This window comes from Megalops cyprinoides, chromosome 18 (genome assembly GCF_013368585.1).
Source record: "Megalops cyprinoides isolate fMegCyp1 chromosome 18, fMegCyp1.pri, whole genome shotgun sequence".
NCBI lineage: Eukaryota > Metazoa > Chordata > Actinopteri > Elopiformes > Megalopidae > Megalops > Megalops cyprinoides.
In genome coordinates this window covers 30,818,156-30,845,247 of record NC_050600.1, presented here as the reverse complement: position 1 = coordinate 30,845,247, position 27,092 = coordinate 30,818,156, and the positions used below count along the sequence as shown (strand labels likewise).

The 27,092-nt window shown below is 43.0% G+C and overlaps 1 protein-coding gene across 2 annotated transcripts in view; it reads left to right on the top strand.

The window, feature by feature from the left end:
• zfyve28 (zinc finger, FYVE domain containing 28) overlaps positions 1-27,092 on the top strand; it is a 128,154-nt gene continuing 101,062 nt past the window's right edge. For both annotated transcript variants that reach the window (XR_005005641.1, XM_036550812.1), the window contains exon 1: positions 1-316. Coding sequence is in view for 1 of the 2 variants with exons in the window: in XM_036550812.1 (XP_036406705.1) it covers positions 278-316 (39 nt within the window). In the remaining variant the exon portion in view is untranslated. The remainder of the gene's footprint in view (positions 317-27,092) is intronic.

Below are 27,092 nucleotides of genomic sequence, written 5' to 3'. Positions count from 1 at the left end.
GTTTTACAGGAATAGAACAGCTGTAATCGAGTCGCTCGTCATAGGTCCAGCGGTGAGGGGGACAAGCGGCAGACAGCGTGCAGCCGCAGTAGTCATGAATACAGAAGCCTAGACGGCTTCGATCCATGATCAACATTACTGGGATTCTTTCCATATTGCGTGACTCGGATCCAAGTCTCGCGGAATTGTATTTTATCTTCAAATCGAGGAAGTGAATTTTGAATTTGTATTACCAGGATAAGAAACGGAGGGAGGAGCTGTGGGGTAGCCTACGCTAATGATGAACAGGTTTAGAAAGTGGCTGTACAAGCCGAAGGTAAGTTTGGCGTCCGTTTTTTTTTACTTCTTTGGTGTTGCTGTGGAAGCATTCGCTGACGCGGTTGGTAATGATGCGACATAACCGGTTTAGTGTGTGTGTGTGTGTGTGTGTGTTTTAAACGTGCGTGACTGTATTGTGTTTATTTTGTAGGCTCCATTTACCCCTGGAATGATCAGGTATGGGATGCGAAAGGCAGTATTGGTTACTCCGTGAGTGCCGATACAGGCCGTTCTGTGTCAAAGTAGCTATCGAGCCAGCGGTAGTCACCTGGTGCAGCGATTGCATTCGAAACCCATCCTCGAACTGTAACGTTAGCTAGCTACCTTGGCGCAGCCACGGAGTAAAGACAAATGCATCTAATTCTGATTGCTCTCTCATACATTCGCTGCCCGATGATGGTTATAACAGTGACAATGATCAGAAATACGCTCACCGTTGATGAATCGTGTAGCCTAAAAACTCTTGTGGTCAAATGTTGCTCGCTAATATTTCTGCAACTGGAAATTCAATTAAAACCCGTTTTACTCGCCACTTGAAGTCCGCAAACAAAGGGAGCCAGCAGCGCTATGTGCGTGATATTATTTTTTTGCAGACATCGTCTATACTGATTTTTCTTTCAGTAAAATGGGGACAGCTGTTTAAAACGTTATGATGTTGAATACGGGTGATTCATTGTCAGAACAAAATCAAGTCTTGTCGCATGTATGGAATGTGGCCATCTTTTGTTCTGTAATCTATGGAAATGGTTGTGCGGCGTGTCTTGCGACATAGCTAAACAAATTGTGATGGCAATACTCAGTCAAGCGGTGGCTCCTTCTTAGGCAAACGTGTTTTGGAATTGGCATGTCGACAGGGAAGATTGCACTATGTAGTGTTAGCCATTAATCTATGAAACATAATTGTCGTTTACGTTACAGGGCGCGTGTTTTACACGCCATGAATGTTTGGGAGAAATGATTTGTCCAGCTCCTTGTCATACCAGTCTTTGTTTCAGAAATGTCTCTTTAAAAGAGCTCCTATGACAACGAGAGTAAATTAGGCCGAATGCCTTCGGTAGCACAAATTGCCGATTAAAATGTGATCGACTACATTCAGGGCGTTTTTTTACCTCCTTAAAAGTATGACGCCGTTATTACAAACTTTTTGCACGAGACAAGGAGAAACAAGGAAAGACACTGCGATTGTGTCCTCTGTCCGGGGGCACACTTTCGTCGTATATGTATGTGGCGACAATGTGCATGAAAACATGACCGACTCAAGCACAGATGTTGGGGTGTACTTCTACTGTTTGAATCTGGAGTGCAATTGTCGCTCTTTGAGATGAGTTCCGCTAAGACGATGCAGTACATTGTGTCATTTTATTACACCCAGAGGGGTTTTGAGGAATCTAAGCTATGATTTCACAAATATAACCAGGTCAAGTTGGAACCTAAGCAGGAGCTATGTCAGCATGTCTATCCTTGTTGTTAAGAGCATTATTACAGTTCTAATTATTATTATACTCCTGTAATGATGGTGTAAATGTAAGGTGTCTAACAATTCGATTTCTGGGCTCATTTAAACATTAGGTAAATGGTAATAATTCGTAGACTGTGCTTTTAAGGTCTCACCAGTGATTCAGGAGTACCACAGTGAAGGAGCCGTCCAGGGCCTTCAAACGGGATTAGAGCCCTACTCTGAGTTTGAACGGGAGACTTAATGTGCTACTCATCTCTGTCAGGGAAGAGAGGGACATGGCAGGGTTTCTGCTGTGTTTAGAGTGGTACACTGGGGTGGAAGTGGGTGTGGTGATAATTGGGACCTTGTCCTGATTTGTCTCCATACTGTCCTCCCTCCTCTTTTGCTACAGTGCACTTTGTCACATGCAATTGCAGGTGGCCTCAGCAGGTACGAGGTCTCGCCCCGGGCAGACTGATGCAGAGAGGAAGGCCTCTGAACAGAGATTCCCATGTTGTTCTCTACCTATAAAATAGTCAGAGGTATTCTCCCTGCCTCTTTTTGTGCCTTCTAGATAAGGTATGATAGCAGGTGTTCTATAACCAAAGCATCTCATTAACCTGGCTATGTCACCCAGGGACAGAGTGTCAGATTCACAGATCTGTATGTGATGTAGATGGACTCCCGACAAGCTGCTCTCAGCCCATCCTGAAAACATTGGCATCAGTGGATCCATTCTGGTACCACACAGGCTTCACTCCTGGACACACTGAGGATTGTCAGAGGGGTGAAAGAAGGAGGGGCAAGAGCCCCATTTTCAGATGAGTTCCCCTTTAAGGCCTGAGCTGGCAGCTCCTTCTGACGTGTCTCTAAATGAGCTCTCTAGGCACAGCTGTGAATAATGAATGGGGGAGCACGGCACAGCACTTTTTGAAGTGGCACGTTAAGGGGCTGAGGCTACCACCCTGTCCTCTGGCTCCTGGAAAGGATGAGGCCGTGAAGAAATTTGATGGCAGATTAGCTTCTGAACACGCAGGGTGTCTGGGAGTGGCAATCAGAGCAGCAGTGCGTGCAAGTGGCAGTACATGCAGTAAACAACACCCCAGCGGTGTCTGGTAAGGCCGGGTGAATGCCGTCCCTCAGCCTCAACAGGAACTCTGCCCAGTTGGGTCGACTCAGTCCACTGACATGCAACATCCAAATGACCCTTCAGCCTCCCCTTCTAAGATCATGTCATGCATTCAGCCAGTGCAATTAGGTTGTGCGTACGAAGGCAGACTGAAAGTCATTCCCGTGGTAGCCTTCATAGGGTGTCAGGCTATATTCAGAATGATGCTGGCTACCTTACATGCACACAGAAATTCTGATAACAGTGCTCACCCTGGTTACGGTCACATTCCAAATCCAATTCAATCCAATTCAATTCAATTCAGTTCAATTCAATTTTATTTGTATAGCGCTTTTTACAACACAAGTTGTCACAAAGCAGCTTTACATTGATCCCAGGCCTGAGACCCCCTGAGAGCAAGCCTAAGGCAACGGTGGCAATTAACAGGAAGAAACCTTGAGCAGAACCCAGCTCAGAGGGGGAGCCCACCTGCTTCTGGCCGGCACTGGGCAGATAGAATTAGAGAGAGGCTTAAAGTTATACAAAATACTTTAAGACATTTGAGTTAAATAGACAGCAGTAATTAACGACATAGTAATTATAAAATCTATCCTATAATGTCTGGTTCTTAGCATGCAGTTGGCTTGACGGGTAGGGCAGTGAGGTAGCAGGACTGGAAGTCGGGGTGTGACGCTTGAGCTACAGCTCCAGGCAGGAGCCCAGAGCAGGGGTAGGAAACAAACAGAGAACAGTGATTAGTGGAAGTTAAGTGTGGGAATGGAAACAAAAGGCATAAAGGCAAAGGGGGAACAGAGGGGGGAAGAGGGATGCATGTGCGTAATAGGGAAAAGTCCCGGGCAGATAAGGACTATGGCAGCATACCTAGGGGACGAGAGGCAAGGGGCCAGCACAATTATGTGGGTGACCCTAAGGCAGTCAACACCAGACCACAGCCGGATCAGCTGAACAGAGTACCCAGGCCGTGATATAGTGACAGCAATGACCACTTAGTCCACCAGAGACTCTATGATCAATGTCAGCACTGTGCCGTGTCCCTCAACTAAAGGATTTGAAATAAAGGTACGTTTTTAGCCTAGACTTAAAGGCGGAGAGAGAGTCTGCTCCCCGAACCTCAGTGGGTAGATTGTTCCACAAAAGAGGGGCTCGGTACGAAAAGGCTCTACCGCCTATAGTACTTTTACCCACTCTTGGAACAATGAGAAGTCCCGCACTTTGGGAACGTAGAGATCATTTTGAAGTTTATGGGCGGAGAAGGTCCTTAAGATAGGGAGGGGCAGGCCCATTTAAAGCTTTAAATGTAAGGAGAAGTATTTTGAAATCAATGCGGTATTTGATAGGTAGCCAATGGATAGAGGCTAATACTGGGGTGATGTGCTCAAAGCGCTTTGTTCTGGTTAGAATATGAGCAGCTGCATTTTGAACGAGCTGAAGGGGCTTTAGGGAGGCATATGCACATCCTGACAAGAGGGCATTACAGTAGTCCAATCTAGATGTAACAAAAGCGTGGATTAGCTTTTCAGCGTCGTGTATTGATACAATTTTCCTGATTTTGATGGTTGCACTTGAGACCAGTGAGACCCCATCAAGATTTAATGTAATATTGGTGAGTTTGCTCCTGACAGACTTTGGGCCGATAACCAATATTTCTGTTTTGTCCGAATTTAGGAGGAGGAAATTATGGGCCATCCATGTCTTTATGTCTTTGAGGCAGGCTTCCATGTTTGATATTTCCAGGGAGACATCAGGTTTGGCCGATATGTATAATTGGGTATCATCTGCATAGCAGTGGAAATTAATGCCATGTTTACGAATGATATTTCCAAGAGGGACCATGTATAACGAAAAGAGCAAAGGTCCAAGCACGGATCCTTGTGGTAGTCCATGTCTTACTCTGGAGAGTTTTGAGGACTTATTGTTGATGAAGACAAAGTGATGTCGCTCTGAAAGATAAGACCTGAACTATGATAGAGCCATTCCACTTATGCCAATAAGGTTCTCGGTCTTATAGAATAAGATGATCAATAGTATCGAAGGCTGCACTTAGGTCTAGGAGCACAAGTAGGGAGATACAGCCATTGTCAGAGGAGAGAAGTAGGTCATCGATTACTTTTAGGAGAGCAGTTTCCGTGCTGTGATGCTGTCTAAATCCAGACTGAAAGACTTCCAGAATATTATTGGACTGTAAGAAGGAGCAAAGTTGCTTTGTTACAACTTTTTCTAAGATTTTTGAAAGGAATGGGATATTTGAGATGGGCCTGTAGTTCGACAGGTCATTCAGGTCTAGAGTGGGCTTCTTCAAAATGGGCTTGATTACTGCTAGCTTGAAGGACTGAGGTACATGTCTGAGCGTAAGGGAGGCATTTATAAGATTTAGCAACGGAGTGCCAATTTCAGGTAGATCCACTGTTTACATGCACCGTGAAATATGACCACCACTGATATTCCTGTATGCATGGTAATCTGAGTATCTTGAATAAACCCTGTAAAGGTCTGGTGTGAATTTCTACACGGATCATCTTATTTGGGAGAACGCCCCTGGAAAATCCTGCCTTTGCATTGTCTCCTGCTCTTTTCACAGCATGTGTACAAAATGGCTCATGGGGAACAATCATTCTGATTGATATACTAAACAATAACAGATGACAGAGCAAGGAAGGAGAACATGGATATGCTGCAGTTTATACCTGCTGTTACATGTCATTTATTCAACTGAGAAACACTTGCAGACATTTACGTTTTGTCACATAGAAAATGCTCTTATCCAGAGTGATGTACAAGAGTACAAGAGTACATTTGTTCATTGTTGACATCCAGTAGATGTCAAGTGGAAGCCAAGCACAAAGGGCATCCAGCAAATCAACTCAAAACTTTTCAGTTTTTGCATTACATTATTGGCATTTAGCAGATGCTCTTATCCAGAGCATATTTACATATACATTACAACACAGTTTGTTAAAATGTTATCCATTTATACAGCTGGGTATTTACTGAGGCAATTGTGGATTCAGGACCTTGCCCAAGGGTACAGCAGTAGTGCCCCAGTGAGGAATCAAATCAGCAACCTTTCGGTTACAAGTCCTGCTCCTTAACCACTATGCTACACTGCCATCCCTTGACACAAACAAGGAAATGCTAGTTGCAAATTGGCTTTCTCCTTTGGCATGCAAAGATGTGCAGGTAATGGCACAGATGCAAGTACCTGCTTGTGTTGGTTGGACAACAAATATGTCCTAGGGGGCTGGGGGGTAGGTGTTCAGTAATTGCAGTAATTACTTGCACACTTGGCTGAGCCAGCTGTTTTATCTTGAAAACACAGTACACCTGTGGGAAGAGTTTTAATATAGAGGGTCATATGATATTTATTTACGTTTAAAAGGGTCAACGCAGTGGCGGTAGCAGTAAGAGAGACCATTCCAGAGCGGTCTCTGAATATGGAAACTAGTGAACACTAACATGCATAAGCACGATGTATCTCAGCCTTTCTGCCATTGATGCAGTTAGCCCCAGAAATTATTTTCTTGAATTACTATCTGTACTTTCTGAGAATTACTGAACTACACATGGTGGTTCAGCTGTTGCACATGTATGTTCATGGGATGTAACATAAAGTGGCTAGCAAAACTGAAAGCACATAATCTCCAGAACCCCAATGAACACACAAATGCCCAATAAGATGTGCTGAAAATATACAATTTTAATTAAAACAATACAATAAACATGATAAGTCTGTTTGATGTATTATTGTCATATTATCATTAACACCAGAATATCATGCTTAAAAGCATGGTAGTTTAAGGTAATCTACAGTGGCGTGAAAAAGTATTTGCCCTAGTGCTGGGCGGTATGACTAAAAATTTGTATCACAGTATTTTGTAAGATTCTGATGGTTTCAGCATATATCACTGTATTATTGTTATTATTATTATATATATATATATATATATATTTTTTTTTTTTTGCATGACTGGGCCTTTATATAGGTTTGTGGCTTATTCTACTGTCAGGAGTAGAATATAAAAACATTTTAATTTCATCAGGCATATAATGAAGGCTTTGATTACTATAGGGTTTGCTTGGCCCCACAAAATGACACAATATAGGAATCAGTATGCATAAAACAGTTGCAGAATGTAAACAATTTTTATTGTGAAAACTACAACGTAGTAAAAACAGAACTTAAAAAACAGATATGCCAACAACTTTAACATTTCTTCCTTTTCAAAACAAAATATTTTAAGATAGTTCTATAAACTATAACTGCAGACACAGCTCTTCTCTTGGGCACAAGTTCTTCTGGTGCATCTCCGGTCTCACTTTTTTCATCCGCCATCTCAGTTTCTGTTTTTTAATCTACCGTAGCGATGGAGCCTCTCCTAGCTGTTGTTCTGTTACCTGGCTAGCTAGCGAGCAGTACCCAGTATGCCGTTTGGCGGTGTAATTTTGTAAACGTAACACAGTGGCGACTGGTGAGCTGGAAACAAGGGAAGTGGAAACACTACCTTTAAATCTATCATTACTTTCAGCCTGTTCCCCGTTATCCTCCTTGATTAACAATAAAACAAATAATTCACAGAATAATCGACACCAATCGGGTAAGTAGAATGAATGATTATGCTCGTGAAACACCACAGATTGTCTGAAAAGTTTGTGCTATTGCGAACGCAACAGCGTGAGATTGTTTAATTAACAAGGATGGCAATTTGAATAAATAAGTGTCAAGTAATCCCAAAGCTTTCTCTTAAATGTATCACATTATAGCTTTCTTGTGTTACAAAATTCAAATTACAAAACGGAGGTAAATTTAGTTAAATCGATTTAAATTACTGAGAATAAAGTTTTAGGTTAGGTTGAGTGTTATGAACAATAACGTTTAGAACACAGATCTCACAAAAGCTGTGATATGTCATGAGCATTTAACGTAATTTAAATCGATAAATGCCTTGTTAATTAAACAATCTCACGTTGTAACTTTTGCAAGAACATAAACACACATTTCATGAATGCTTTCACTGTTAAGGCATGTTGCACAACAGTTTTCAATGACACGTTCGTTCGTTCGTATGTAATCCTTTGACACTGATAAAGTCACGTCACGATTAGTTCAAACAGAGCTTAGTTCGTAAGATTACCAACAACGCGCTCATCTGACCTAAGCAAAATATTGCATTGTCACCGCTGTTTTTTTAATTAACGCTAAATAAAACGAGACAAGTTTTCAATGTTAGCTGTGTGCCGTTATTAAGGCAAGCAAGCTAGCTAGATGTACTAGCCAAATGTACTTAAATTCTTTAATTCTAAAGTTATAACAGTTAGTAAGAAGGGTACGCACAGTTAATACGGGTCCCCTCTCAATACACTCTGCACAGCACCCCGTAGCGCTTCTAGCGGCAAACAATATGCTGCTATTGAAGCATTACAGCTGTTGATCTATGCTATGGTATGGCGGTATATGAAAAATTCATACCGCCGAGCACTAATTTGCCCCCTTCTTGATATTCTCTATTGTTGCCTATGTGGAGCACTGAATGGTTTCAGATTTTCAAACAAAATGTAGGCCTATTATTGTACAAAGGGAACCTGAGAAAACAGAAAATGCAGTATTTAACTTTTAGCTTTAACTCTGACAGATTGGTAGGTTTTCGGGCATGAACTTCTCTTTTCAGGTCCAGCCACATCATCTCTATTGGATTCAAGTCAGGACGTTCACTAGGTCACTCCAAAACTTTAATCTTGCTTCTTTTTAGCCATTAGAACTGTGGAATATTATCCCCAAATTCTTGGGAATCATCCAGGTGCTTTTTAGCAAATGTGATACAAGCTTTGATGGTTTTCTTGGTGAGCAGTGGTTTCCGCCCATAGATATAGATATCCGCCCGTAGATACCGCGTTTGTGATTTGACGTGCGTCTGTGTGGTCGCCATATTGGAGTGGTCAAGATCCATTTTTTGTGGATCTAATTAGCTCTATGCCAAAACATTAACCTTCTGAATAGCCACAACTTCCTCTGGGACATGCAGGCTCTGATCTATGACATCAAGTGTAAATTATTTAGAATTTCAGCTTTTGTGAGTTTCTCCAAAAATGTAGATTTTAAAATTATTTTAAATATTATTTTAAAAACTATATTTTGTGTTTTCTCAGGTTTCCCTTGTCTAATATTAAATTTTATTTGATGTTATGAAACCATTCAGTGAGAGAAACATGCAGTAAAAGACGAAATCAGGAAGGGTGCAAATACTTTTTAATGCCACTGTATGTATTGTGAACGGTATATACAACCCCATTCAGTGAAGCCGTTGTAATTCCACTTAAATGAGCCTACACACCCTCATTTTAGTCACACTTGGAATTTACAAATTACCAGAACATTCTCTGATGGTTCTCACTTGCATTTTGGTAAGGTACAGTGCCTTGCGAAAGTATTCACCCCCTTGGCATTCTTCCTATTTTGTTGCCTTACAACATGGAATTAAAATGGATATTTTGGGGGTTTGTATCATTTGATTTACACAACATGCCTACCACTTTGAAGATGCAAAATATTTTTTTTTTATTGTGGAACAAACAAGAAATAAGACAAACAAAAAACAGAAAACTTGAGCGTGCATAACTCCCAAAGCCAATACTTTGTAGAGCCACCTTTTGCAGCAATTACAGCTGTAAGTCTCTTGGGGTATGTCTCTATAAGCTTGGCACATCTAACCACTGGGATTTTTGCCCATTTTTCAAGGTAAAACTGCACCAGCTCCTTCAGGTTGGATGGGTTCCGCTGGTGTACAGCAATCTTTAAGTCATACCACAGATTCTCAATTGGATTGAGGTCTGGGCTTCGACTAGGCCATTCCAAGACATTTAAATGTTTCCCCTTAAACCAGAGGTGTCCAAAACTCTCCTGGAGTGCCACTTGTCCTGCATGTTTTAGATCTCTCCCTGCTCCAACACAGCTGATTCAAATGATCAGTTTGTTATTCAGCAGCTTCAGGAGTTCATAACGAGTTGATCATTTGAATGCAGGACAGTGGCCCTCCAGGAGAGGTTTGGACACCCCTGCCTTAAACCACTAGAGTGTTGCTTTAGCAGTGTGCTTAGGGTCATTGTCCTGCTGGAAGGTGAACCTCCGTCCCAGTCTCAAATCTCTGGAAGGCTTGAAACAGGTTTTCCTCAAAAATTTCCCTGTATTTAGCACCATCCTTCAGTTCTGACCAGTTTCCTAGTCCCTGCAGATGAAAAACATCCCCACAGCATGATGCTGCTACCACCATGCTTCACTGTGGGGATGGTGTTCTCGGGGTTATGAGAGGTGTTGGGTTTGCGCCAGACATAGCGTTTTTCTTGATGGCCAAAAAGTTCAATTTCAGTCTCATCTGACCAGAGTACCTTCTTCCATATGTTTGGGGAGTCTCCCACATGCCTTTTGGCGAACTCCAAACGTGTTTTCATATTTTTTTCTTTAAGCAATGGCTTTTTTCTGGCCACTTCCATAAAGCCCAGCTCTGTGGAGTGTACGGCTTAAAGTGGTCCTATAGACAGATACTCCAGTCTCTGCTGTGGAGCTTTCCAGCTCCTTCAGGGTTGTCTTTGGCCTCTTTGTTGCCTCTCTGATTAATGCCCTCCTTGCCTGGTCCTTGAGTTTTGGTGGGAAGCCCTCTCTTGGCAGGTTTGTTGTGGTGGCATATTCTTTCCATTTTGTAATGATGGATTTAATGGTGCTCTGTGGGATGTTCAAAGTTTGGGATATTTTTTTATAACCCAACCGTGATCTGTACTTCTCCACAACTTTGTCCCTGACCTGTTTGGAGACCTCCTTGGTCTTCATGGTGCCTCTTGCTTGGTGGTGCCCCTTGCTTAGTGGTGTTGCAGACTCTGGGGCCTTTCAGAACAGGTGTATAATGGATCATGTGACAGATCATGTGACACTTCGATTGCATACAGGTGGACTTTAACTAATTATGTGACTTCTGAAGGTATTTAGGGGCTTCATAGCTTCATAAGGGGGTGAATACATACGCACGCACCACTTTTCAGTTTTTTATTTTTTAGAATTTGTTAAAACAAGTTTTTCTTTTTTCATTTCAATTTGGGCTGTTTTGTGTAGGTCCATTACATAAAATCCATTTAAATTACAGGTTGTAATGCAACAAAATAGGAAAATTAGAGGTGTGAATACTTTTGCAAGGCACTGTAGCAGGCTAAGAAAGGTAAAGAGTTTCTCCAATGTTTATAAAATGAAGTTGTAGATTATCACAGATGAAAAACATGTCAGAAAGGCAAAACAAAAAAAGGGCAGAAGCAATAACCCAAAACTGCACACTGCAAAATTTGTTGGCATTTACATTTTGTGTCATTGTGTGATTCAGTGTTCACTTTGCTGTTGAATCCTCATCCCATAATGTGCTACTAATCACCACATCACTGTCAGTAACACCCATTCTGAAAAGGCTCAGCACACACCGCCTGCTATGGGTGAAGTTCTGTATTTATGATGGCAGCTGCTTTTCATTTGGAAAAATTCACCCAAGTAATAGGAATAGTATTTGTAATAATAGTAGTAATAAAAATAATAGTAATAGCAGTGATAATAAAGATGGCATGCATTTATACAGCATCTTTCATGGATCTCAAAGGCTTCATCTCTCCCTTCTGAGTAGATGGATGGTCCTTGGAGAGAGAAGCTTTCTCTCTAGTCCCATGTGGGTTTACATCCCTCTCTGATTCCAGTCCCCTGTCGTTTGTAGTCCCTCTCTGGCTGTAGTCCTTCATGGGTTCTGGTCTCTCTTTTTGCAGCATCTCTGTGAAGATGTTAACAGTAAACAGGAGTTTGAAAGAGTATCTGTTTCACCAAGGTGGATCAAGTTGACAAGGCAATTCTACTTTGGGTCAGCAGAGGGGTTGTTTCCCAGAGGGTTGCTGTAAACAGCTGCATGTTCACTGAAGTGATTCAGGTAAAGTACCATGATCAAGGGGCTCCAATGGGGTCCTATCTGCAAAAGAACAGGCAAAGTCAACCTTATGTCTGAAGTCACCATCTATATCCCTTTTGCTGAGTTAGCCTAGCTGTAGTGTGCATTTCATGTACTGTGTGCATTAGAGTCCTACTGTGGATGTGTGATGGAAATAGACTCTAACTGCCTCTGTAGAAAAAATAACGAACAATGTATCTGTCCTGAATGCCTTTTCAAGTTTCTGGATCCTCTGTGTTTATCACCTCGGTTTTTATCATCCTCAGAGGAAAATGCAGGTAAATCCATGGTGCTTTATAGCTACCTGTACTGGTCCTTCTTCCAAGCACAGCCTGGCTCTGGTTCCTGGGTACAATGCATGTTGGATGAACCTGCTACCCTCAGAAATGGGAGGTTTGCTTTAATGGCAGTGTTGGTTACTGGTTTCAAAACACTCTGCTCTTTCTGCCACTCCTGCTAGTTTGTATCTCTCCACCCTTATCTCGTTCAAATGGAGACAACAAAAGGCAAGATTTTTTTCTGTTATTTATGTAACTTTACCAATTGTGCATTTAAGGTCATCACCCCGAAAACTGCTGAACCCTTGTAGGAGTGTGGGGAGTGGCTAGCGGTACTCTGATATGCATGCAAGCATGACATTTTTCACACTATAAATTCCACAATGCACCTGGAGGCAAACACCTATGGAGGACAGGCAGATCCTCCTGATAGTAGCTGAGGAAGTCATGAGCATCCACACAAGTCCCATGATGTCAGGAGTGACAAAGAAACCCTGGCTAGTGTCCACCCCTATCCCAGACGGAAGAAAGATTCTAGGGTAGACCATCGGCCATCTCCAGCAAATGACAGGGGCCCATAGGACCCAGGGCCATAGGGCTCAGTCTGTGCTTGAAATGAACACTTTTACTGTCTGAACCATGAGTCGAAACAAGCAATAAAAACCTGCGATGGTCAGATTTGCTGCAGTGGTATGTTTCCATGACAGCTGGCACTTTCTTGCTGTGGACTGCTTGATCACTGCTTAGTGGCGTCAGCCTGCACTGAATCCGAAGCTGGTGTCAAACTGGTTACATCAGCACCACTGCAACTCTGTCTCTGAGTGGGGAGGTTTTGGCCTCAGTTTGTTGCTATCTTGTTGCCTTTGCAGAATGCTTATTTACAGCTCCTGCGGGTAAAGAGGGAGGCGCGGACCCTTCAGGGGTATTGCTGTGGACTGTGCTGACCAATTTGGGAGCTGCTGTCATCCCCCTAATCCCTCCCCCTGGGAGAATGGCAGAGACACCCGCAGCACCATCCCTCGGTACATCTGGCTGAGTTTCACATTCCTCCTTTCCCCCTAATACTCAAACCTTATTTCTATCTCTGGGTAGATTTTCCCAGAAAATCACAATTATACAGTAAATAACAGATAACATTTCACAGAAGATCATCTGGTGTCTTAAAAAGCAAGAAATTTAAGTTCTTGTTTGTACACCGTCCTGGATGAATAGGATGAATTTGCATTGTAACACGCTGGAACCAGTAAGGTGTGTGGTGTCTCTGGGTCTCTGTATTGGCCCATTGTAGACTTTGGTGCTTCTTGATTGGCTCATAGGGGTCCGTGGGGTCTCTGGACTGGTGATTGGGGACTGTGGTGTCTCTTGGCTAGTCTGTTGGAGCCTTTCTTATTGCAACTTAAAGTCTGGTTCTGGTTGCGCTGAGGTAACATGGGTGCACTGGTAGCTCTGCACAAACTGTCGTTTTTCGTGTTTTATTTTGTTGCATTATGTTGTTTTTGTACGTATATGCAGCTGTTGCTTTGGCATTGATACAGTATGATCACCAGACACTTTTGGAGATACAATCTTCCCTCAAATCCAACTTTCAATCATCAACACTGTGGGACAAAGGAGGTAGCCTCACCTGCCCCCCTCTCCCTCTTTGTTTACAAAGACACTGGAGGAAAAGAACCAGGAGAGGCAAGCCAGCTGGAGTCTTAGGTTGAACATGGAAAAGGTGCTCTAACCCTCCTTTACCCGGTATCCTGCTAGCTGACATTCAATCTGTGGACAATAAGTTGGACAAACTCCATGCTAGAATCAGATTTCAACAGGACATCGCAAACTGTAATGTACTCGCGTTCACTGAGACATGGCTTGATGTGACAGTCCCAAACTCGGCCATCACGCCCATCAGATTCACAGTTCACCACCAGGACAGAACACTGGACTCCAGTAAGAGCAAAGGTGGAGGGGTATTTTTATGATCAACTCCCGCTGGGGCACTGACATCTCAGTCCTAGAAGCACACTGGTTTTGGAACTCTTCGCCCGTTCTATCCCCCGAGGGAATTTAGCACAGACGACGCGATCTCCACTGCTATACACTCAGCCCTCACCCATCTGGAAAAGAAGGACTCATATGTGAGAATGCTGTTCATAGACTTCAGCTCAGCATTCAACACAATCATCCCCATGCAGTTAATTCAGAAACTGGATCATCTGGGCCTTAACACTTCCCTATGCAACTGGTTACTGGACTTCCTCACTGGAAGACCACAGGCAGTTCGGGTCGGCAACCACATATCCAGCAACATCACACTGAACACTGGAGCCCCTCAGGGATGTGTGCTTAGCCCCCTTCTCTTCACGCTGCTGACCCATGACTGCACACCAAAGTACAGCTCCAACATCTTCATCAAATTTGCGGATGACACAACTGTGGTGGGCCTCATCACCAACAAAGACGAGGCTAACTACAGGACGGAGGTGAGCCAACTTGCCAAGTGGTGCGGTGACAACAATCTCTCCCCGAATGTGATGAAAACAAAGGAGATGGTCGTCGATTTCAGGAGAGAGCACACCCAGCATCGTCCTTTGACCATCAATGGTGCAGCTGTGGAGAGGGTGAGTAGCACCAAGTTTCTGGGTGTGCACATAACAGAAGACCTCTCCTGGTCTTCTGGTCAAACAACACCACATCACTGGCCAAGAAAGCTCAGCAACGCCTCTACTTCCTCCGCAAACTGAGGAGAGCCAGAGCCCCAGTTCCCATCATGTGCTCCTTCTACCGAGGCACCATTGAGAGCATCCTTACCAACTGCATCACTGTGTGGTTTGGGAGCTGCACCACCACCAACAGGAGAACCCTGCAGCGCATAGTGGATACAGCAGAAAAGATCTCTGGTGCCTCACTCCCCTCCCCCCTGGACATCTACGACACACGCCTAGCGCGTAAAGCGCAGAGCATTGCTGCCGACCCCACTCATCCTTCGCACACGCTCTTCAGTCCCCTCCCATCGGGGAGGAGATTCAGAAGCCTCCAGGCCCGTACCTCAAGGTTGAGGGACAGCTTCATCCACCAGGCTGTTAGGAAGTTGAACTCTCTTCCCTCCCTCATCCAACACAGGACTGAGCTTTGAACCCCCCCCCCCCCATACTGAAGCCTGGACCATTCTCCACCCATCCTTACTCCCAACATTAATCATCACACACACACTCACACAGATTTGCACAGTCACTTTACTTATATAAACAGTCTACATCGTATTCCTGTGGAATACGTAGTTATATGTATATTTTTTATATTTATTCTCCATATTTATAAACCTACAATGTGCCTGAATGCCCTTGCTGTAAATATGTGTAATATGTGTAATTTGTAGCAATTCATTGTGTTATGTCGAACTGTTGTATTGTCACCATGGGCCTGAGAGAAACGCAATTTCAATCCTCCGTATGTCCTGTGCATATTGGAGAATTGACAATAAAGTTGACTTTGACTTTGACTTTGTTCCTACAATCGTTTACATTCCTCTGCAATCGGACACATCACATGCTTTGGATATACTGTATGACACTATCTACGGACTCGAAAATTCACATCCTGAGGCTGCTCTCATTGTTGTTGGGGACTTCAATAGGAAAAATATGAGGTTAGTTCTCCCAAAATTCCACCAGCACATTGATTTCCCCATGCGAAATGAGCAGACGCTGGATCATTGTTATCCAGTACTTAAAGACGGCTTCAAACCCCTCCCCTGCCCTGTCTTTGGAAAATCTGATCACATTAGCGTTCTACTGCTGCCATCTTATGACACCTACAGACTGTGAGATTTCAGCAATCTTATAAGTTCATTGCAAGCCACGCTGCGACATGGATCTAATAAACTTGGGTACGACATCAAGTTTGATGTATGTAGACTGTACGATGATAACACCCACTGAATTGTAGGCTATGATGCAAGTCAGTATACAGGGTCATCAGGGTGCATTTTGCATGTTTTACCTCCATCTATTACATTTGGGTTTGGTACCAGTGTTGTGTTGATCAGTGCTTTATTTCATGATGCATTCCTATTGGTTGCTTAGTAGATGTAGGTCGTAGCAGCAGTCACACTGAGATGGTCATCCTAAATTTCTGACACTGTCAGAATTTTGTCCCAGGCTATCTTTGGTCGCAAGACCATGACAACGGCCATCATTGAACCTCTCTCACAGTGTGACATAGGACCACCATTTTGGAGCCATGACCAAAGATATCACCACGTTTGTTTCACATTAGTCATCTTTCATCTGGGACAGCCCAGAATCGCACAGTGTATACCTTCCATTACAGACAAAAACTGAAACAAGAAAACCGTTTAGCAGAACGGTCCATAAGTGGAGTGAGGAGGCCTTCAACATGCTATAAGACTGTTTTAATACAACTGGCTGGCAGATGTTCCGAGATGCAGCAGACGGTGACATCAATCAATACACAGACTCTGTCATTGGCTACATCAGCAAGTGCACAGAGGGTGTCATCCCTAAAATTACCATCTGTACATTTCCCAACCAAAAACTCTGGGTCAACGGTGAACTCCAAGCCATGCTGAGAGCACTTACTGAGCCTACAACTCTGGCAATTTTATGGCCTACAGGAAGTCCAGATACGACCTCCAGAAAGTCATCAGACAGGCAAAGAGAATCTACAGAGGCAGAGTGGACTCGTGCTACCAGAGTTCAGCCATCAGATGCATGTGGAGTGCCCTACGTACCATTAATGTCTACAAAGGGAGCAAACGGAACATTCTGGGATCATGTGCCTCACTACCAGATGAGCTCAACACCTTTTATGCTCGCTTTGAGGCAAACAACACCACTCCTGCAGTGAAACTCCTGACTGACTCAAACTGCTCTACACTAGCCCTGACAACAGCAGTTGTGAGCAGGTCTTTCAAAAGGGTTAACTGCCAGTCAACTAGCTCTCAATTCTCTCCCTGGGCCTGTCCGTGATACCCTCTTGCTTCAAAAGGACCACCATTGTTCCAGTCCCCAAAAAACACACTACCTCCTGCCTGAATGACTACCGCCCAGTAGCACTTACCTCTGTCATCATAAAGTGCTTTGAGCATATAGTCAAAACACACATATTCTCTTCTCTACCTATCTCCCTGGACCCCCTTCAGTTCGCTTACCGCAGCAATAGATCTACGGATGACGCCATTGCCTTGACATTGCACACTGCCCTGAGCCACCTGGAGAAAAGGAACACCTATGTGAGAATGCTGTTCATTGACTACAGCTCAGCTTTTAATACCATCATCCCCACCAAGCTCATCACAGAACTACGGGTTATCGGGTTGGACAGCCACCTGTGCAACTGGATCCTGGACTTTCTAACAGAGAGGCCCCAGGTGGTAAGAATAGGCAGCCTCACATCTTCCATTCTCTTCCTCAGTACAGGGGCTCCACAGGGATGTGTGCTCAGCCCCCTGCTATATTCCCTGTTTACATATGACTGTGTGGCAAGGCACAGCACCAACATCATCGTGAAGTTTGCTGACCCCACCATCGTAGGTCTCATCTCCGATTATGACAAGACAGCTTACAGAGAGGAGGTCAGAGACCTGGCTGCGTGGTGCTACGACAGCAACCTCTCTCTAAATGTCAGCAAAACAAAGGAGATGATAGTGGACTATAGGAAGGTGCAGAGGGGAGGGCACACCCCCTTACACATCAATCGAGCAGAGGTGGAAAGAGTCTCCAGCTTCAAATTCCTTAGGGTACACATCTCCAATGACTTCACCTAGTCCCTACACACAGATGCAGTAGTGAGGGCAGCCTGTACTTCCTGCGAAAGCTCAAGAAGTTTGGCATGGCCTCAGGCATCCTCACCAACTTTTACCGATGCACCATTAGCTGTTTTCACATATGAACGCTGGACAATGTCCGGAGAATCAGGTCCGGACGTTGTCCAGAGTTGCCCTTTCACACATGTGTTCTCATCTACTGGAAATACTCCGGTTTGGTTTAGGCAAGGGGTGGCGCCTGGGTAGAGCACGCAGGAGGCAGGACATGACACAAAACATGCGCTGCAGAAATCACAGTGGCTGTATTCGAAACTGCATACTGTGTACTGCGTACTACACAAGTACAGTCATCCGCCGCTTAACGTCCATTCGGATGATGTCCATTCACATATACGTCTGTAGTCCCATAAGGTTATAATAAACTTTTAAAATCCCGATCGCAGAACGGGACGTAGCGGACGTAACCAGATGTAGTGAAAGCAACGCTTCCCGAACGCGACACGTATATCTCATGTCTCATGGAAATAAAGTGATTGCACTGCCAGGTGTATAATGGTAGAGTACATAGTATACCATGTACTGTATATAGTATGGTGTTTGACTGTAGCGGAGGGAGCAGGGGGGCAGAGGGTGTTCCAGTTACAAAGGGGCCCACCTTGGGCCCAATCTGCCTGACTAAACATGCATTTTTGTTGTTTAGTTAAATATTTTGAATAAAGCTTGTGTGTCTTGATTGCGGCAAAAAAATAAAAGCCAGACTGAGGGCAGGTTTCAACCGACCTCTAGCTAAGTTTCTCGCCACGATATTGAATGAGCAGAGACACAATGGAGTTACAGAAAACTTTATTCGCTGTCAGGTATCCTTGTGTAGGTGTACAAACAGAAAAATTGCACCCTCTGTTCGAGTCCCAAAGTAGGAACTAGGCGATCGCGGGCTGTCTTGTTTTACTTCCCATTGCTGTCTCTGCTGAATGAGCCGCGGTATTTAAAAATGGTCTCACGCAATGAGGTGTACTGAAATAGCACACCTCATTGTAACCCGCGTTTCTCTCCGTTCCACCCCTCCGTCTCTGTAAGTGTCCATACAGCCTATAATAGGCTGTATAAGGGCCCACTACAGGTCCTCGCCCCCTCTGCAATGAGCCATCGGCTCCACCCCTGGTGTGCGCACAACGTCCAAATCTCATAACATCCTATTTCACAGAATGTATCGTGGACGTTAAGCGACGCATGGCTGTATATACTGTATACTGCATGCTATTTTTCAGTGTAGTACCCAGTATGCAAGACGCCACTTGCATTATCTCGAGTGACAAGTATTGACAAGTTCACAAAAAGTATTCACGAGTTGAAGTATTTTCAGGTTTTTTCATTTCAATGTCTTACCTTTTGGTGGTACGGGCACATAATGTGGCACGGAGGAGGAGAAGGCGAACGTAGCTATTGTACTTTTGGGTAGACTAAAAAATATCACACATAGTCATCCAAATGGTGCTACTAATACACATAATTTATTATTAATTATGCATTTATTATAACAGGAAGGTAAGTTTTTGTTGTTCGCTATGTAATGTCAGGTCACCAGTTCACCTCACTATACCTATCATTATTACTTAGCTACAGCTTAGCTAGCTACTAACCAGATAATAAACTACTAACCAACGTTATTGATCATCGTAAGAGACAAGTTTTGGCAGTATAGCTATAGCTAATCTCTTTAACGATCGTTAGATTCAAAATAACATGTATTTGGATGTATCCGCAATATCAACGAAAGAGTGGGAAAGCAATGTACAGGGAAGCAGAAAAGAATACGAAGCAGATGTTTGTATTCTTGCGGTTTCACGCCAGTCGCATGATACAAACATCATCAACACACCCACTCACTAGCTATGAATTCTCTGGTCAATGACCTGCTGTATTCACACATGGACTCAATCAGACATTAGACAGAGTTTGCACTAGGGAGCTGGCAGAGTGAAGTCCGTCCGTGATGTCCAGTCTGACTGATTCAGACATTTGCGTTCTCACATACAGCTCCTCCAGGTAATGGCTAGATAAGTTCTGGCTTTCAGTGCATGTTTGTGCATAGATGCACATTTGTATATAGATACTCATATAGTTTTTTTTTTTTTTTAATCCAGTTAGTGTTTTATCTTAAATTAAACTTTTTGCAATAGTGTATTTAAGTTTTTTATAATGTAAAAACTACCTTGCACTCAGTGCCTTCTATGTCGTGCCATTACCAGTCTTTAATGTTGCCTACCTTAAGAATTTCAATGCTCAGTTACCCTGTGTGATCTGTGCAAATGACAATAAAAGATTTGACTTGATTTAAAAGTACAGTTATCAGTACTGTTATACATTTTGAAATTACATTTATAATGCATTTTTATATTAAATATTTATAACATGTCTGTTGGCATGCAATCTATGCATAAAATATATACAAAATAATTTGTATATCTTTCTAAATATTGATAAGTTCTGGAAAAGTAGAAGAGATAATCCATATTGTTGATGTTCACAGTTTTCCACATATAGACACATGATATTTCCATAAGGGTTTATTCTTTACAGTGGCAGTTTAGCTCACAGACTGATTTGTGCTTGTTTTTATTCTTAAGGAGCTACAGCTCTTGTTCTTGGCCTCCTTGGGGATGAATGTGACACTGCTGTGAAATCTGAATCTGCCTCTTTCATGTGTGGGCCTCCGCGTGAAGCCCTAACTCTTAGACAAGTTCCCAAGCAACCCTCATCACATGGTAGCCTGACCCTGCACCTTTTCCCTGTCTGAGATTGTGAACACAGTGCCACTCTAAGCTATACTCTTACAAGCTATACCCTCACAAGCCCTGCCCTCTCAAGCATTTGTACTCTGCACAGCACAGAGGAGATTTGGAATGCACATCCGTGGCTGGAAGCACAGGAGCAGCATGTGGGGTAGGTGGGGCTTTGTTGCCAATGTTTACACGGTTTTGACCCAGTGGAGGTGGTCCCAAAGGACACCTTTGTCCCATTTTCCATTTAATAGCCATCTGCCCCATCTTTGCAGTGAAGTTTAGTTTTTCCAGTGGACACGTGGCATCAGTGCTGAACCATCTGCAGCTAAAATGCAGCATTTATGAGAGTGACAGAGTGGGCATGCCAACATGCAGCTTGATGCAGCCAAAGAGAAGCTCCTTCACCGGCCATTGCATGGAGGGAAGGAGTGAGGACACCAGCCAGATAGTTGGAGATATGATACTAACAGACATTTCGCCATAAAATGATGCACCAATACTTGAGCGACATGTGTTAAAGTGTGGAATTACCAGCCACTGTGGATTTCTTTTCCTTTCCTTTAAAATCATGTTCTGTGGTTAGTGTTATATATTGGGAAGAAGGGTGAGTTCAACTGTGTGTGCAAGAGAGAGTGTGCTTTATGTGTAGGAGTGTCTGTGTGTGGCTTATGTTGTGCATACTGCCCTACCAGTGTCTGGATCCCAATGGATGATAGATTGATTAATAGATAGATAGATAGATAGGTACTTTATTAATCATCATGGGGTGACTTAAACTGTCAAATGCAGCAAATAATAAAAAATAATATAAATAAGACTCATAAGAGCTGAGGAACAATAAACACCAACGTAAAATGCAACACCATAGGAAAGACGATCCACAAACACAAAACTCTCAAAAGATACTGTACAGCTCCACACACTGGAGCTTAATGAAAGTTTCAGGAGTGCGATCAGGTGTCATCACCTCTCCAGGTGATCCTCGCATGAAAAATATGTTACGTGCGAAAGGGTTTTAAAGTGCGACAAGAACAACTGGAGTTCGCAAGCTACGTCAAATGCTTCCAAGCCCCAAAGATCTAATGCAATATATTACATGGAAAAAATGGTATTATGAATAATACGTGAAGTGTTGTAGTTCTACAAATAAATATTAGTAGACTATTGTGGGAGTCAAGATTTACGATATCATGAATATCTAGGGGACATTCTAAAACGCTTAACGTGGCTTAATGTTCCAAAACTGCCATCAATGATCACCAAATTTCTCTCGGACATCTCTTGTCAGAAAAATTTTCTCCTGTCAAAAATCAAAACCGAAATCTTAGGAGTATGGTCGTTATCTCCCTACGTTTTCCTCTCCATTGATGCCCATTATAAGGAAAAACCTTATTGTCCTTATAATTGGGCTTTATGTCCCAAAACGGCGATCAATGATCACCAAATTTGTCTGACATCTCACATGTCATAAACACTATCTTCTATCAAAAAGCATCCATACTCATAAGATTTCGGTTTTGATTTTTTGCCAGGTGGAATTGTTTATGACGAGAGACGTCCGAGAGAAATTTGGTGATCATTGATCACAGTTGTGGAACATTAAGCCACATTAAGCCCTTTCACGTTAAGCATTTTAGAATGTCCCTTCTTCCATAACAAGCGCACTTCGGTTTTAGAAAAGTAATTCATAGATGTATTCACAACATTAGCAATCCAGCAAACACCCTTTGATATTAAACTACATTATGAAACATTTTCATTGCAGTGAATAACATAAGAAACTTTGGAAACATAATATCTTGCTTAGCCTATTTAATTCAACCATACTGGCAAGGTGCCAGACAAATACGGTGTAATTCAAAATGTTCTAATCTAGTGTTTATGCTTTTTCCAATGATGAACAGAATTTAACAAAAGATGAGCTGCGGCTTATGACAGTCATAACAAGAGTAGTTCAAGCAGACCTTTAAATAATGCATAAACGTACATTTGCAAACGGAAATGATGTACATGTTTATTTGCATATAGAGCAGGGAAGTGAGATCCGATCACAAGTGGTCACTCGAGATGCATGTGGGGACGCATTTTAATCCCAGGTGTGAACAGACGTATTTAAAGCTGTCCACTTGTGATCGGATCACCCAAGACGCATGTTAATACCAGGTGTGAACAGGGCCTCTGACACAGTGTACTCATAAAACATTGGGGATTTTGATAACATTGCACTAGTTGTTGATAGTTGCACAGCAGGGCTGTGATAACATTGTCCAAAGGTTGGGGAGATAAAGCAGGCAGTTCTAAAGGACAGGAGAGACTCCCCATTAAGGAGCACCAGATTCATGAAATATTTACAGGAATCAGAACTGCTGCAAAGTGCCCCAATCACAGGCGTTAACAACATACACACAGAGGGGCTACAGGTCACCCACACTGTCTGCGGGGCTACAGGTCTCACACGCACACGCACACGCACACGCACACGCATACGCACACACACACTGCCCAAGGGGCTACAGATCTGTGACGAGATGACTGAGCAGTAGGAGCAGTAATGAGTACAGTACAAAACTTGTAGTGCACACCACAAGTGAGATTTGTCCCAAGAAATGCAAGAAAATAATCCCAGCAGACTATTTACAAAAGACAAACACTTTGGAATTCATACACAAACAACTGCGGTGTTCTCCAATTAGCACAACACTTCATCTCAAAAACAGCTTTTTCTTGGTTCCTCTCCTAAACTCCTCCCCTAGAACCTACCAACTATAGGAAATCAATTATCGTCATCAATTACAAAATTTACATGATTTTTTATCATTACTATTACTGTTATTATTATTATTAACAATATTACCCCCATTGCTCCAAGAATATAATCAATAATGGCAATGTAACATTTTGCAGGTCAATGTAATATCATCACTATCCTCCCCCCATATTAGTTTGGCTTTTGTCAGGCTCCCGCAGATCAGTAAAGTTTTGCATCAGGCACCATCCCATGTTTTCCATCCCCGGATGCTAACAATGCCAAACCATGGAGTAAGTTGTATTACCTTCATATAATATTTGTCAATTCATTTAACTGTGCACATTTCCCCAAAATATTCTTACATACATTTAACCAATGTTGTAGTCACTCACTTTAGTTAACCAAGTCATACTATTTGTAATAATGCACACAGTTAGCATCCTTGTGCAACATAGACTGTGGTGCTGTGGCTATGAACCAGCATGCTAACTTCAGTGCTGCTCTGCCTTTTGCCAGTCTGGCTCCTGTTATGGCAGAGCCACAGCAGCAATCTGATAACAGTTCATCATTTCGATTAGACCAAAGACATAAACAACCGTTTTCTCAATTACAAATTGTTGCATATTTTAAAACAACACACCTAGTACACACTATTACATTGTGTTAGGAAACTGAGGACTCACTCCATTATAAGGTCATACACACACTGTCTGAGGGGCTGCAGGTCACACACACACTGCCTGAGGGGCTACAGATCTCACACACACACACACATACACACACACACACACACACACTGTCTGAGGGGCTGCAGATCAAACACACACTACCTGAGGGGCTACAGGTCACACATACATGGAGAGGATACAGGTCACACACTGACTGAGAAATCTAAATTTAATTGAAATATATGTATTCGGTGATACTACAACAAGTGTAGAGGTAATTTCTGAAAGAATGTCCCTGGCTGCCCTTGATGGAGGCGGTGAATTTTTGTCTTCATGCCCAAGTTATCGCTGCCCGGAGATGATGGGCATTCTGGGACAGTCTGGGACTGTGGTCCAGCTGGTTCCTCTGAATCCACTGCCCGGTGCACTTGGTGTTTTTCCACTCCTGGAATGTGCAGCAAGGAGGGGACCCAGGGAGAGAGGCCAGAGAAGAGAGCTTAGGAGAGATGAAAGACCAGAGAGGAGAGGAGAAAAACTGAATCAAAGAATGGGGAGGAGAGGAGAGGAAAGAGACTAGAGAAGAGAGAATAAGAGAGATGACTATAGACTATATGACTATAGAGGAGGAAAGAGAGACCACACGAGGAAGCACAAAGGCTGAGTTTGTTATAAGGTGCAAGCCTGCATTTTAGTGGACAGGTGAAACCTCCCATCTCTGTCCGATTCCCAGATTAGCAAGAGGTGTTATCTCCAAGCACAGCTGGTCAATTAAGCTAGCACCTGGCGCTAATGCAGAGCTGCGGAAACCATATTTTCCTCCGCTCTGTGTCAACTCTGACCACCCTGGTCTGCTGCTCCTGTCTATAGTCTTAAGTTTCTCTGGCGAGATCCAAGAGAGACACCATAGATGTTCTATTACAACTAGATATTGAACTCTGGTTTTCCTCTGTTGGAGAGGTTTTAGCTCATGACCAGAGGTTCTGTGTTCAAGACCACACGTCTTCAAGAATGTCCTTGATGTGTTAACAAATTAGAACGTCTGTAGCTTCAACAACTACAGACATTGAACTTTCAGTGTGAAATATACAGAGCTGAATATCTGCTCCATCAATAGAATATCTGTGGAGTCACCTTGTATTGTTTTTGAGTTGCCACCTTCCTGTATGTGAAATGACAGCAGTGTCTGGAGTTAAGTTCTGTCCTACATCACAAATGTGGTGTTCAGCTCACATAGTCATTAAATAAAGCAGAGCATTCAGTCTTGAAATGGCAGGCAATAGGAAGTTCACAAGCAGTGCTGGGCTTGGCTGTCAGCTGTGGGAAGCTTAGAATAATGGAGTGGTTTCAGGATGGGCCTCTGAAGAGAGAACACTCATTTACTCCACCTTAGGGTCTCTGTGAACAGCTCAGGACCAGGGAAGATGGGCTGCTCATGTGGCATTAAAAACAATGTCATTTTTTTTACTTTGAAAACCAGGGCCGGCCCTTGGCATAGGCGGTATAGGCGAATGCTAGGGGCGCCCCAAATGAGGGAAGAAAAAAAAATCAAAATTTTTAACTTTTTCTATTTTTTACTAATACTATTTTAATATTATTATTTTGAAATATTAAAAAAGCCCACAACAACATAACTACTTAGCCTATTTTCTGGGTTGCCCGCAGCATCACCCCAGTGCATCGCCAGACCCCCCCCATCCGGACTTACCTGGTTGTGGGATGATTGTGAGTTATCTGAGCTAATGACTGTGAAACGTGATACGATTAGGCTAACATCAGTAGCGTATTCATGTCAAAGATTCCGAAGCCCTCTGGTGTCCAAGGAAGAAAAAAAAGAAGACAAGAGGAGGAAAAACGGGAAGTAGACATAGGTAATGTGATGAATGAATAGTTCATCTATTGCACAGTAACACTAGTTACCGTTGGAGAAGGCTGTTACTAGCTTACTTCGGACGATAGTAATGTTTGCTAATTTAATAAATAGCTAGAGTTAACGTCAGTTACTCCCACCTTAAATTCATAGGGAAAGTTGGAAAGACTATTCAGGTGTTTGGGGAATAACCTACAACAGGGGTGGCCAACCCTCTCTTGGAGAGCCACATGTCCTGCATATTTTAGATCTCAAATGATCAACTCGTTATGAACTCCTAAAGCTGCTGAATAACAAACTGATCATTTAAGTCAGCTGTGTTGGAGCAGGGAGAGATCTAAAACATGCAGGACATGTGGCTCTCCAGGAGAGGGTTGGCCACCCCTGACCTATAACATAATCTTGAGAAATACACTTTTTCTTTTAAGTGTGCTGCACAAACCATCCACTGTCTGCCTCAAGAAACCAGGCATACATTTTTATTGACATCTTAGTCTAGTTAGCAAACATAGCCCTGCTTGTAATGGTCAGTTAAAATGCTTTTCCTTTTCTATCACCTTTTGTAATTAATAGTTCTAAGTAGGGCTGGGCGATGAAACGATAACAATAATTATCACAATATAATTTTACTTGATAGAAATATAAAAAACGTTCAATAAATGTTCGATATAATTAATGTCCATGCTTAGAGAGCACGCACAGAAATGAATCACAAACTGCCAATCATGTCGCAGGAATAGAGGTATGCATTGCAAGTTAGGTTGCACGGTGAGTGGTATAAATTCAGGCCAGCACGTGGTATTGTTTACAGACAAAGTGGCTGACAGACTTGTAGTTGGAGCGGAATAAGCAAAATGAGTGACACCAAAGAAAAAGCAGTGTCCATGACCAGCTCGAAGGACGAAGACATTGTCAACAAGAAAGGTCACTCAACTTCTATCTGCCCAGTGCCGGCCAGAAGCAGATGGGCTCCCCCTCTGAGCCCAGTTCTGCTCAAGGTTTCTTCCTGATAGGGAGTTTTTCCTTGCCACTGTTGCCTTTGGCATGCTCTCAGGGGGTCTCAGGCCTGGGAACAATGTAAAGCTGCTTTGTGACAACTTGTGTTGTAAAAAGCGCTATACAAATAAAA